At 44.6% G+C, this 14,556-nt stretch overlaps 1 protein-coding gene across 1 annotated transcript in view; it reads left to right on the forward strand.

The window, feature by feature from the left end:
- Positions 1-10,133: 10,133 nt before the first annotated feature.
- Positions 10,134-14,556, forward strand: part of LOC111228590 (serine/threonine-protein kinase BRSK2-like) — a 171,084-nt gene continuing 166,661 nt past the window's right edge. The window contains exon 1 of the mRNA XM_022754570.1: positions 10,134-10,274. Coding sequence (XP_022610291.1) covers positions 10,181-10,274 — 94 coding nt within the window. The 5' untranslated portion in view covers positions 10,134-10,180. The remainder of the gene's footprint in view (positions 10,275-14,556) is intronic.

A 14,556-nucleotide genomic window follows, 5' to 3' on the forward strand; every position in this document is an offset into this window, starting at 1 on the left:
CCCCCCCCCCCATCCTCCCCTCACTCTGCTTTTTGCACACACAAACATACATTCACGTGCACGCAAGTACACACTCGCATGTGCACGCGTGGACGTGCTTGCGTGTACATAGAAACACACGCAAAAACAGGAGTGTCTTTTTTCTAATGGCAGACCAAAGACCCTGGAAGCTGTTTACTGCTGTGCAACTGGGAAGCCCACCAATCTTTCAGGTCCAGATTTGCTTTATACCAGCAAACGTGCCAAACTGTGTGTGCGTGTGTGTGTGTGTGTGTGTGTGTGTGTGTGTGTGTGTGTGCATACATTAGATTAGTCCACCCAACTGGCTTCAGAAACAATGATCCTATCCTATCAAATCAAAGTGGACCAATGATTTTACTTTGCGTAGTTCATTTGGCTCTTTCAAGTTTCAATCACAGCGCAGCAGATTTTTAATTAATAATTCTTGCAATTTCAGCATCAAAAGGCTGCGGTGTAATTCTCTCTCTCTCTCTCTCTCTCTCTCTCCCTGTCTGTGTGTGTGTGTCCTCTTTTCAACTTAGTTTCATTGAACATGTATGTCTCCTCCAACTTTGCACTATCTCAGCCAGGTGACCTCCATAAGTTAATCCTGGAGCACAAAATGAAACAGACATTTACCATTTCTTGGAGCATGAAATTAAATACATTTCCTTTGGCTATCCCAGCTCTAATTATCTCAGAGGATTTATGACGGTGTCACTGTTATTTGTTTAAGGACAAAGTACACACATGCATGTGGACTGCGGCAGGTAGCCTCACATTCTTTTACATGTCAAGGGAGAAGCTCTGCAAAGCTTCGGTCTCCCAGTCCAGTGACCTTAACACCTGTGACTGATATAAGAGGGGAGATGTGTGTGTGTGTGTGTCTGCATGGCGTCTGCGTGTGTGTGTGTGTGTGTGTGTGTGTGTGTGTGTGTGTGTGTTTACGTGCATGAAGGGGTAAGGTTAATTGAAGTTGTTAGAGTGAAAATGATTCCCTCAGGGGGACAAAGCAGGTGGAGGCGATGGGTGGGTTCAGCAGTGGGTGACGGAGAGAGAGAGAGAGAGAGAGCGAGAGAGAGAGAGAAAAAGAGAGAGAGATAGACCAGGAGAGTGGGATGAGATGGAGGGGTAAAGGGAAGATGGGTGGGGGTCAAAGGGATTTGCTCCTCACCCCCAACGCTCAGAGGCAGTGATACATGAGGGCAGAGAAATGAAATGATTCATCTAAAGGTCAGGTGTGTCTGTCCCTCCTGCCATTCGACCCCTCACCCATTGCTGTTTTTTTTCTATCCTCTTGTCCTTCTCTGCATTATCTTTCTTCAGCTAAGTGTGGACAAATTGACTCTTTTTTCACAGTATGTCCTAGTAATTTACACAATAACCTTTACTAAACCAATCTGTGCGCCCTTTCCCTCTCGTCCCTGTCTCACACACCCCTCTCTATCTCTCGTTCTGTCTGTCGCTCTGTCCCCTCCTGTGGCCTTTCGCCTCTCCACCCATACTAGCCTTCATTTCACAGATGACAGGTTGGCTGACTGTAATCCAACAGATGCTGGGGCGGGGAGGCCTGACCAACTGTTTTAACTCCAATCAGCTTTTATTGCTCTCCGGAGGAACTCCACACAACCCCCCGCCAGCATGACATTTCAGAGAGTGGAGGAGAGAGTGGGCGAGAGAATAGGAGATATATATGTGTATATGTATCTGTGTGTACATGTGTGACTGCGTGTGTGTATGTGTTGATGAAGGCAGGGGGTTGATGGGGAAAAAGGGTGACAGTCATTACCTCCTGTGCCTGGTGTGGGGCCGAACCACTGGCTTCAATCAACGTAGACGCGTGTGTTTGTGCGCGCGTGTGTGTGTGTATGTGGGGGCGTGTGACAGAGAGAGAGGGTCCGGCGTCAGCAGGGATGGAGATGTCGCTGGTAATGCATCTGCCACTGTCGCTTGCTCCCGACAACCTGAGCCACTCCTGCATCGCCCGCGTCTGTCGCCTCCTTCTTCTTCTCCATCCATCTCTCTCTCTGCACCCCACCTCCATTCTCCACCCTCATCCTCCCTCCCTCTGAGACAAAGACGAAAGCCACTGTAAAATTCCTACAGTGTGACTTTGAAGCTGTTACTCAAACAGGATGATGCTACATTGGTGTTTGTCATCTGAGCAGTCTCCACTCTAAACGGCTGCACCTCTGGAGTCTCCCTAAATGTCACTGTACAGATAGTTATTATCAAAAGCCTTGCATGTTTAGCACATAACCTGAAGTAGCACCGACGTTGTTTATTGAATTGTTAGGCACTTGGGGATCTTTCAAAAGAGGACTAGTCTTGTTTCCCCGACATTATGCAGGCAATTTTATGCTATTATCATACTACTCCTGTGACAAGTATAATGCAGTTATTGTAACTGAATGGCTGTGGCAAAGGTATAGGGAGAGGTAATTTAAGCTAAGTAATTTAGTTGTGATTTGTGGTTGGATTCGATTTAACCTCATTCGCGGACTGTAAAGGGGATACCTCATAGTTCATGAAGAATTAATTAGAATAAAAAAAAATTCCAGTTTCTACTATAATCTCTGACACACAAAGGTTTTCAATTGGTTGTTCTGCAGTCTGACTGTGAGCACATCTACAGATCCTCATTTTGCTCAGTTCAACAGCATAGAGGCAGACATCCAGATGCCATTAGTCATTTGGTAAAAGGAGACCTGTATTCATTTGACGATTAGCAGGGTTTTTAGTGCTCTCTGCAGAGCTGTGGGCTGTATGAACCCTGCAGCCTGACCTGCAGGCTATTAAAGCCAGCGAACACCATAGAATCACTTCTACTGCCGCTGCCTCAAAGAGGTGATGTGACCTTGGCTGCAGTGGTGTTGTTTAACAGGACATGGACAACATCACTCTTCAAACACAAGACATCCTATTCTAACGTGTCTGTGTCCATGTTCATATTCATACCCGTACTTGCTCACAAGCTAAAATGACAGCATGCACTCCTTAAAATTATATTAGAGCCTACTAAATGACTGATAACTAGCATGTGCTATATGTCTAGTGCTGGGTGCTCATATCATTCACATTTTCTCCTTTAGAAATATTGCCTGAGTTGTATTTTTGCTGCATGTGTGCCATGAGATTCAGTGGCTGTGGGTTGAAATGCTGAGGCTGAGTGGTACACAGTGAAGGCTGTCCTTGCCTGTCAACATCAGCCATTCACAGGGACATACCTGAATAATACATAACTGAATAACTTTAACACACTTTTTTTTAAATGTCAGAAATATGTGTGTGTGTGTGTGTGTGTTTGGGGGTCTATTTTGGTATAAGCTGATTAAACATACAGTGTTTGTGACTTGTTCCAACACCAGATGAGAGGTTTACAGCTCTGGTAATGAGGTTAAGGTTTTGTGCCCCTGGTTCTATTTCCCACATGCCTCAACCTCAAACAGACACAATAGGCTTGCCAACTTAATCCTGCAGAGCAACACACTATTATATTATTAACATGGAGACCCTCTGATACATTGCAACTTTCTAGACTTAAAAGAACATATATACAGTATATGACCACTACTTTACACACACACATATATATACTGTATATACATGTATATATGTACAGTAGTGGTCAAATTGTAGCACCACAGTGACTTTGTTTTTTGACTTTGTTTTGTTTTTTTGTTTTTAATGAAACAGCTTTTCCCTTGATGGGCTGATTTGGCTCATGTGAAAGAGCCCTGAACAGCACTGGAATCTCTCACTGCGAAACACAGTGGTGCACAATCAGCTTTCATCTCCTTTCTCTCTTTAGAGAATATTTTGCCTTTCAGCAATTGCAAGACAGTTTTAATGTCCCCGAGGAACATTTCTTTGGATATCTGCAAATGAGGCGTTTCATATCTTCTGATGTAACTCCTACACCAATTAGATGGGAAAAGATTTGTTTTTGAGCGCAAAATTAGAAAACATTTTATGTCATTGTTCTATACTCTCCTCTGTATCCTCACCATGTGCAAGCTGCTAAATATTCCTCACGAATTGGACAAAGATTTGAACATAATGAATATTAGGAAGATGATTAAGATAATGGGAAAAGGTTGGCGGCCAGTCTTGGGGAGTGGGTAAAAAAAAATCATCCACTCCAATGTGCATGATACACGGTGCGCCATATGTTTTTCTTTCAAGTTAGTCTATTAGATCATGTATCTATAGCACACACAGTGAGTTTCCAAAAGTGAGAGCGAATGACATTGCCTGAGGCAGATTTCAAATTGTCTAGAGAGGAAAGCTTGCTTTAGTGTAGGTGTGAGTCATTTTCAAGGGTACTCAGCCAGTGTGCGACAGGGAAAGGTCACCTGTGTAGTCACCCCCACAAGCAACTGCTCTTAATAGTGAGTAAATGGGTATTGGCAAATAGTCAGTGCTTTCAAGATGACTGTTTTCTTGTCTGGCCAGGGATCTACAGAATATATATAGGGTCTAAAGTAGGAACAGGGCTGAGGGTCAAATGGTGAGTGCAGCTAATATGGGTAGAGTAACAACTTCAAAATATGTACAGGACACTAAGTCTGAGGGGGAAAGAAAAAGAAACGAGCTACTGGTGAATAATGCTTGTTTAGTGTTTAAAATACATAATAGAAATGTACAACAAAGGATGCTGCTGATATATTTTAATGAAGCTTACACCACAGAGGAAGAGGATCCTGTGATATTCTTGTACTCTGTTTAAACTCAAACTAATAGTGAGTGAGCGAGACAGCAGGGACTGTGCATGCTGAATGAACGACCAGCAAATTTATTACAGCTAAATGTAGTTGTTTTAGTCCGTCACCCCACGCTGCCATTAAATGTCCCTGTGATTAGTGAGGCACACACAACCAACCTAATTATCCAATGCCGCAGACAAACCCTCTACATGATTACTAACAGTTTGCTTCTTATACTGCAATTATGTTCTTTGCAATGGCAAAAAGCTATGATTAAATAGGTGTTCAGATGGCAATGTGCATTAATGTTTGGATGAAAAAAACTAACCACATTAGATGCAGCTCCGCAGTCCACGTGTTTCTGTGATAAGTGCTTAAATGTTAAAATCAAAAGTCAGGTTCAGGGCTGGTTGAAGTTGTGCCTTGCTGTGCAGGTACTGGGATATAATTTTCTGTCTTAAGACTCACAACAGGCCTGAGAAATCCACCTTTACTCCGGAGTATATTTCGCTGTTAACAGAGCTGTTAAGGGCTTGAAGGCTGCAGCACCACAGAGAAGAAACAGAAGCAAACTGGGTCAGATGACTGTGGTTGTGATTTCATGATGTCAGTAGCGGTAGAGAGAGGTGAGATGTGTGGAACAGTGTTAGACGTGAGAAAATTCAAGACAGTGTCTCTGTGTTGCTCTGCCGAGATCTTGTCTGATAAAAGTGCGTATTGTCATAATTGTACAGGGACAATCAGTGTTTCTATATCCTATTATAAGAGCATTATGGAGGTCTCTGTGGGGGGAGGTCGGGGGTTTTGGGAATGAAAGATTATGGGTTTTTCCAACCAGCAGGGGGCAGTGGAGCTGCAGCTGTGTATCTCTGTATGTGTGTGTGTGTGCGTGGGTGTGAGTGCGTGTGTGTGTGTGTGTGTGTGTGTCTGTGGAGAGAGCCTTATTCCCTCTGGTGAGAATTCCCTTCACAGCCTCACTCATGGGCATTTCAGTGTACAACCAGCACACTGTAGTGACATTTGAAATGAACACCAGTCGACCACTGATCATGGTACATGAACATACTAGATAGTGGAACATATGTGTGTGTGTTTGAGTGTGTTTGCTCACATGTGTGTGTGTGTGTGTGTGTGTGTGTGTGATCCCACTAATTTGCATACAGAAGTGGCAGAAGCTCAAGTGTTCCACACTCCAAAGTCCTCGTGCAGACTGGGAGACATGCAAGTGTCCTCCAGTGTCTGGATAATTATGAGACTTTATCTCCATGTACATGTGACCACAAGACACCTGCTCTGTGCTTTTAACAAACCTTCTTGTGTTACCCTCAAAGCCACATCTTTGTTAAGAATATGGATCTGATTACCTTTTCAGTTTATGATGCAACTTTTATTCCTTTGAGCAGACATATAGTCGCATTCACTCACACTTGCGTGCACACAAACCTGCATGTGACAGATGGAAATGAGAGCCTCAGTGTCTGATATCTTCCTAGCAGAGACACATGTGAGAGTAACCTGTCCTATTGTTTCCCTCGGGTGCGACCCTCTTGATCCCCCCCCCACTGTCTTTTGTGTCCACTGTGTAAGTTATCTATATCGTGAGAAACAGCATCACCTGAGCAGAATATGAGCAGTCTTTCACTTTCTCTCTTTTGTTCCTGATGCTTTTCTCCTTTCTTTTAATTGTCACTGCCCCTTTTCTTCCATTAGTCTCCATGCTGCACTCAAGCCAATAAGTCTACATGACTCTCATATTTGTCAGGCGGTGGTCTGGTCCCGCCAAAATCCACCTTCATCGCCCTTTCATTCATTCCTCTCCTCTCCAGTTTCCTAAATGTTTGCAGATGAACACTAATAGTCTCCTCTGTTTGTGGATGACACGCTAATTAATCAAGCACACCATGCTGGCCAAACTGGTAACAGCCAACAGTTCCAGTACGCAGCTAGCTGGCAATAACCAGTTTGTACAACCCTGAAGGGCTGTGACTTCATGTGTATGTGTTTGTGTGTGTAGCAGTTGTTCCTGGGTGGAAACACCATAATACTAAACGATTTGGTGTGTGTGTGTGTGTGTGTGTGTGTGTGTGTGTGTGTGTGTATGTGTGTGTGTGTCAGTGCGGGGATGTGTATGTGCACACATTTAGAGTAAGGTAGTGTGTTTACAGCCCCCTGTTGCATTGGTCAGACTCTGATACAAAGCTATTCATTATATGGTTGTATGGTGGAGATATTATGCAGTCTGGGCTCATGTCCAGAGGTTATTGGACTCCTGCCACACATTAAATATGTTCCACTTTTTGGTAAACCTCTCCCTCTATCTCTCCCCTCCCTCTGTTTTTGTTTTCTCTCTGGCACACCTCATCTTTCATCACATCTTGCTCTCTCTCTCTCTCTCCCTCTAGCACACACATCTGACCAAAAATAAACTAAACAATAATTTCTATTTAAAAAAAAGTCTGGGCACTGTACACTCAGTTCCATGAAATGATTGATTTTTAGTCATTACAGCATTGTTTAGTTTGATCGGTTGTTTGGAAAGGGACTATTAGTATGCAAATCCTGTGGAGTGTTAGCGCCCGCATTTGCAGCTGATTGCTATTTGGCCAATGGTAAATTTGTGTTATCTAACACAACACTTTGATAATTCTTGCCTTGCTGCTCTGCAAACATCCAGAACAACAAGGAGCTGTTTTGAATTTTGCTCATCCTCTTGATTGAATTCTGCAGCTTGGTGGCTCTGTGTGTTAACACATGCACATAAACACATGCACACTAACACACAAGCTCAAACACAAACTAAGAAGACTTCTCATTAATTTTCTTTGCAGGAAAGAGGGAGAGAGGGATGTAGGCTGTGAAGAAGTGCAGAAGGATTGATGGGAAGCAGGGAGGTACAGGCAAGGTGATTAAAAACTCAAGCTACAGATGTTTCTGGAACACTTCAAAGTGGTACGCCTGCCAGTGCCAGAGCTGGGCATGATGCATTATTGAGATGGTGCCCACCTGGCACCTGCCGCTGACATCACATGCCCGGTCCACCTGGCACCATGCAGTCACGTGGGTGACACTCTGGGTCACACCTCCCTGCACAAACCCAGCACCCGGTGCGATGAAGGGCATCAGGGGAAACGGCACACATGCACAACACAGACCTCAAAGGCACTAAACTGGGGCATGTGCAGTTTGTAAACTTAGCTTCATGAATGAAAAGTGAGGAGGCAGGAAATGTTCTTGTGAAGGATTGCGATGCATTTCCTCTCTTTGCTTGTGTTTTGAGTGAGAGTTGCTACATGTGAATATTTTCTCTCCTACCTACAGGATTTATGCTTTGAGTAGAATTTTACCTCGTCACTTAGCTTGCAAATGCCTGTTTAAATCTACAACACAGCATAGTTGTGTAATGTTTAAGCAATATTGTGTTTTGTCTGTATGTGCTGAGGGAAACAGAATGGCAATTTGATGATGCACTACAACAATTTAATTTCTCATCAAGTCAATTAATGAAATACAGAACAAGGAGAAACAGTAGAGTCCATATTATTAGGAATATTGAGATAAAACCTTGGGAATCTTTCAGGAATGTATTTGCCTTTGGAGTAGCCGACAGAGTGATGCAATCCTTGCTGCTTAATATTTCAGCAGCCGCCGCCCCCCCCCCAACCTTCTGTCGAAGAATATTTAGAGGTCACAAAGTGTGTTTGTAAGTGTGCATGAATATCTGTGTGTGTTTCTCCTGCATGTGTCCCCTGACACCTGTACTCTCTCAGGGTGTGAGGAACAGACAGAGGCCAGAGCCACAGTCACAGGTCTCAGACCAGTGGGGTGTGAAATGAATCAGAGGGCCAACACACTCTCCCCCTGCTGCACACTCACACACAATCACTCTGTGATGTGTGTGCCAGAGAGGGGAAAGAAAGGAGAGCACTGGGAAAGGACAAAGACAGAAAGAAAGAACAAGGGGCAGAGACAAGAAACTCCTACACTGTGGTTCTTGACTGCGACAGCACCTCAGTAAATAAAGTCAGTATAAATATTTATGAACGCTTTTACACTTTCTGGTGAGAGATGGTGTTTGGCGTAATGGTGGTTTAGCACACCGTGCTGGCCAAACCAATATCGGCCAACAGCTTCCAGTACGCAGCTAGCTGGCAATTACCACTTTGTAGCCTACAGCCCTGAAGGGCTGTGAGTTCATGTGTTTGTGTGTAGCAGTTGTTCTGTGTGGAAACACCACAGTAATACAAGTGAAACATTATTCCTTAATAGGAGTACTGGTTTTTCTGGAATTGATGGGAATTTGGAGGTGACGGAGCACATACACATATATACACTGCATACACAGAGTACATAGCAAATCCAGACCCATCAATAAAAGAGGCAAAATCAACAGACATTAGAAGTAAAAAGTCCCCATCCGCTGAAAATGAATTTTACTTGTTTTTTTCACTTGGATGTTTGAGCTCCACCGTGCAGAATGGTGTATGTGCAGAATTTGACAGCTGAAGCAGTTTACACACTGATCTGCTGAAGGGCGAACGTTTCTCTGTGCTCACTTTAACTCTCAGTGAATCATGTGGACGTACCAAACGATTTTCTGATATCACAAGTTCTACTTAAGGCCAGTCATGGTCCAATGTGATGTGGAAACATCCAGTGCACATCCATTGGTAATGTACTTTTCAGTGACACGTGTTCATTGGTTGAAGTTTTTAAATGAACAATGTTTGCATACTCATAGATTTTGGATCTGAGAGGTGTTAGATGTGATTATTGATGAAATAACAGAATGTTGATGTGGAAATAACACATCAGTCACAGATTTTTATGTTTTAAAACATGTCTGGAGGCGATCTTTAACAACAGGTGTCAACATCTTAACACTGATTGAATTTGAACTGATGAAAAACTGAAGATAAATCATTAGTTTTTTCCCCATAGTCACACAACTTATGAATGTGTTATTATGAACTCCATTATTCTTACATAAACTCAGTACCTTGACGATATGTGGCCCAAGACTCACATGCTCACAACCTGCAACTCTTCTGGAAAAAGCAAAGATGGTACAGCAACAAGAAACAGGGCGGTAGCATAAGAAGATATTCGGCACTCTGATTGGCTGCGTCCGCTGTCAATCATTCCTGACGGCTCGGCAGCACCTCCCACAGACGCACAGCGGCAGCACAGCTTCCACCGACAATGATATTCAAGGCACTTGCGGCTCGTCTGCAGCGATAGGAGAAAAGAGGAGAGAAAGAGAGAACCTCACCTCCTCAAGCAGCGAGTGAGGTAGAGGAAAAGAGACAGAAAGCGACAGAGGAAAGAGCCAGAGGAAGAAGAGAAGAGGCTGTGGAGTTAATAAAAAAAAAAAAAAAATCAAAAAAAGAGAGACAGCAGCGGCTTGGACCTCCAGCGAGGACTGTTTAATTGTCTGCGCTTTATTCCAAAGTGTTTAATTTGAACGCAGATTCGACATGTCATCGTCCGGTAAAGACAACAGCGGTGCCCAACATGCCAATTACGTGGGACCTTACCGTTTGGAGAAGACGCTCGGGAAAGGACAGACAGGTTAGTTGGGACAGCTTGCTCACTGCATCCCCTGTAATTGCACAATTTATTTTCGAAGCGCTCCGCAGCGAGTTGAAATTTGGCCGGCTGGGTGTCTGCAGGTGATAGATAACTAACCGCTTAGTCACAAACACCTGCCCAGCCTGGTGGGGAATTTTGGGAGGTTGTTGTTATTTTTTTCGCCGGTGAACTGTCCATCTATATTTCAACACAGTGGGACGAGAAGGGAGAGGGTGGGGGGGGATTTAGGTGATGTTGCTTTACATTGGTTTGTTGGTTGTGCGTTGGCGTTGGACTGGGGTGTGTGTGTGTGTGTGTGTGTGTGTGTGTGTGTGTGTGTGTGCGCGCGCGCGTGTGTTTGTGTGTATCCAGGAGCAAAGCAGCGTGGAAACCGTTCAACGCCAACAATGATGACAGTGCGACGGGTTATGAAAATCAACTTTTTGTGTCCTCACTCCCCTGTTTGTGTGTGTGTGTGCGCGCGCGCGCGCGTGTGTGTGTTTTGTGCGTGTGTGTGTCCTGTGATTGGAGCACAACGCCGTTAATCCCGATTTGCCTGATACATTGATCTATTCTTAGTCCGCAGGCAGGCAGGCAGGCAGGCAGGCGTTTCTCCTATAGGCTCTGACTGCAATACGTGGGTTTCCTCAGATATAGAGTAGAAGGTCCCACCTTGACAGATCACACCACGAGCTGCTCACAGAGCTGGGAAATAAGAGCTACACTGATCTATATTCATACACCCCAGGGGATGTAACTGGGCTTCCTGAATAAGGAGCACATGCTTTATCTCAGCGTAGACAGCAGTGACACTGCAGTTTGTCAAAGTTGCAATGCACATGTAGCCTACAATTTATGATAAAAGGGGTCTTCGTTCCATAGTATTTAATGCTGTTTTAGGTGATGCATGTATGTTGGCTCGGCTTGTTTGTGTGTGAGTACTATGGTGTAGTTGAGTGCTGTTGTCAGCATTGGTGACTGTACGGTGAGAATCCTCTGCGGTCAAGTACATGCAGCCAGTGGAGCCATGTGAAACAGAGGCAGGCACAGCCCTGTGTAGGCAGACATGGCAGGAGAGATGCAGCATGTTTTGCAAGCTCACCACCCTTAAAGAGAGAGATAGAGAGAAAGAGAGAGAGTCGGAGACTTTTCCTTCTCCTCTCCTCTACTCTCTGCTGAGAGATTTTCCTCCCATCTGTTGTCTAAAACGGCTACAATAGGCGTTACTTCCCCTACCCGGTCCAGCTGGTCATGCTGAGCAGCCGTGTGTGCGTGTAAATGTTTGTGCGTTCTCTCAGACAGTATGCTTTCTTGAAATATTCTCCTGGTCACTTCACTCACCTGGCCAGTCCCCAGCGGCCATTAACAGAGTTTGTCTCTTCGCCCTCCCATGATGTCAGTGTATGTGTGTCTTCATAACTGGTGCCCCTCTTTGATTGTAAGGACATTTTGAATACACACAGTGTGTCTCCCACCAGAAATCCCTAATCAGAGTTTAATTCCAAAGCATGCTGCATCCATAGGCAGTTAAGTTCAGTGTCCAATGTGTGGAGTAAGATGATCTAACGAGGGAATTTAACATTTAACACAACAAACGGACTGTTAAAAACGCCTTAGCTGGACTCCCTTTCTCCTGCGACTCATGTTTAATCATTTGCGTTTACAGGAGGATCTCTCACTCACAGCTAGACTCCGCTTTCTTTCAGGTAGCAGATCGCAGGAGTGTCTAATGGCTGTTTATGGTGGTATAGAGCTTGCAGTAGTATGGCCTGTTGGGGACAGACGTTTAATGACATGGTGTCGCTGAGATCATCCACGCCTCAGGATGTATTTACGAGAATGTCCTGTGTAAGTGGAAGAGTATGTAGCTTGTGTCCTTGGAGCTCATGTCTGGTTATATTCACTTTTAATTTGGAGAATTCTCACTGTGTTCCATGCAGGCGGGAAATTGTAATCATATAACACATATTCATTTTGAATGCTTTTGGCCTGGTTTTTGAATTACATTTTCATGTTACAAATGTGCAGCAATAACGGGGCCCAGCATTATGAGTGTGTGTGTGTTCCGTGTTAGAAAAATCATTTGCTTACTGGCGTCTGTGTAGCTGACCCGTGCCAAACCTATTCAGATTAATGACAGTGCATAAGATCCCATTCGCCCATTAACTATTCGTTAATCTGTCAGATCTCTTTCCCAGGCCCCACGGAAGGGGTTGGCCTGGCAACTGTAATCGCCCAATGGGCCGGGCTGGATCATGAGTGGCAGCTGGGACCATCCAGTGGGTTAAATCCCCCCGTGAGCTTTCCCAGGCTGTGGTTGGCTGGTATTATTAGATGGGAGAAAGCGGAAGGCCTCTGGTTGATCTGGCTGTCCTGCTCAGAGGAGTGGTGCTGTTCCGTGTTCATTAAGTGATTAGACCTTGTCCTGACACACACACACACACACACACACACACACACACACACACACACACACACACACACACATGGCCGCCTCAGTGGTTCTGGTTTGGCTTTCTGATCTAATCCCCTACACAGCCAAAGTCCCCTCGGCTCTCACTCACGCACTCACGTGGCTCAAAGGTAGAATGGGCAGGCTCACTCCAGCATGGCAACTTAGCACCTCCATATTACTGCTCAAATTCAGTTGCACAGGATAGGCCACATGGGAAAGACCACAGTTTTCCTACAGCAATGATACATGCTCCAGGTAAAACAATTAGATGGACCTTTTGTACAGTTTTTTTCTAGTCTGAACAGATTGATAAAGTATTCATACGGCGTACACCAGACTTGTCGGTCAGTCGGTGATACACCCCATATCTCTCTCTACTTGTTTTTCTTCAGGTTTATTGCTTTCGCTCCAGTATCTGTAGGCTATGTGTGCAGTCCCTTCTCAGTCAGGTGTGCGTTGGGGCCTGATGGAGTCTATTGATATGGAGTGTTGGCATGGCTGGCCACTGATTGAGGATTAAGCCACAGAAGCATGGAGGCCATTTTCCAAGCCAAAGACAGACATGTTGTGCTTGATTGGCAGAACTTGGCTGGGGCATTGTGTCTATGAGATGTTTCATGTAGGTCCTGTATATGGTGTATGTGTGTGAATGTGACACCTGAGCCTCAGCACTTTCCTCGTACCTCTTGCACTGTCACACTGTGAAATTTGCCAATCGGCCCCATTTTTGTATCAAACACTGAATTAGCCCCATGCGCTGCCTGTTAGGTTGGATAATGTTCTGTATTAGCCTCACAAGTCTCTAATCCATGTCACGATGCTACTATAAGTGAGGTAACATTTATAAAAATGTAGAACTCCCTTTTGAATGTCTCCATCACAGCAGGGTTTGGAGTAACAGCCTTGTTGTGTTTCCGAATCGTGAAGCTTTGTTTGACAAAGCTGAAGATTGTGGATTTGTGTTTTTGCCAGTGCACTGACTTAAGACAGGCTGAATCACCGCTCTGTTCCACTAATGCATCGGAAAACACTGCTGTGCTTCGCCTTTACTTTGTTCCTGAATGCTGTTGATTAGTGGAATAGAGGCCTATTGTCTGGAAAACATTGCCTGTTAATCCAGTGTAAAGTCCCTGTTCTTTCACGAGACTTGGATATTGACAGGCTAAGAGTTGGAGGTTGATGTGTAGGCTCCTTGATTCTTTGATTGACGTTTAGAGAGTGAAATCATCTCTGCTTCAGGGGCTTTTATATTGACTGTTCATCTGACAAAAAGCTGCCTGTGATGTTGTGTCTTGCTCTCTCTTTCTCTATTTAGTTTTCTCTGTTTCTGTCTAACAGCTGGAGAGTTCTTGTTCTGGGTTCCCCAGGTTTACAAGGCATGTAAGCCAGAATCCAGCTGTTCTTTGTGTTTCCATGTCAGCAAAGGGCTGACCAGTTTGTAACTCTCAGTGTGGGTTTCTCTGTTGGTGCGCGAGGTCGTGTTTGATGGTCTTTGTGTATGAGAGAGTGAAAGAAAAAAACTCTCAATTGTCTTTTCTTTTCATTTATTTACATGTGCGCACACATGCTCACATTAACCAGGTCGTTCTAGGGGTCTGGTGCATTGCATGGTAACGTAAAACCGTTAATTCGACGTTGACTGATAGCTGGTGAGCCAGGGATGGTTGATTCAGATCAATGGGCACTCCCAAAGATTTCCTGTCTGGTGGAAGAGATCCATACTGTTTCACAGCACATGATATTCCTGATGATGACAAGTGAGGAGGGAATACCCAGTCGATGCCGTCAATGAAAAAGCACTTGGCAAATCTACAGAAACTGAACGCG

This window comes from Seriola dumerili, unplaced genomic scaffold (assembly GCF_002260705.1).
Source record: "Seriola dumerili isolate Sdu_G_001 unplaced genomic scaffold, Sdu_1.0 BDQW01000219.1, whole genome shotgun sequence".
Taxonomy (NCBI): domain Eukaryota; kingdom Metazoa; phylum Chordata; class Actinopteri; order Carangiformes; family Carangidae; genus Seriola; species Seriola dumerili.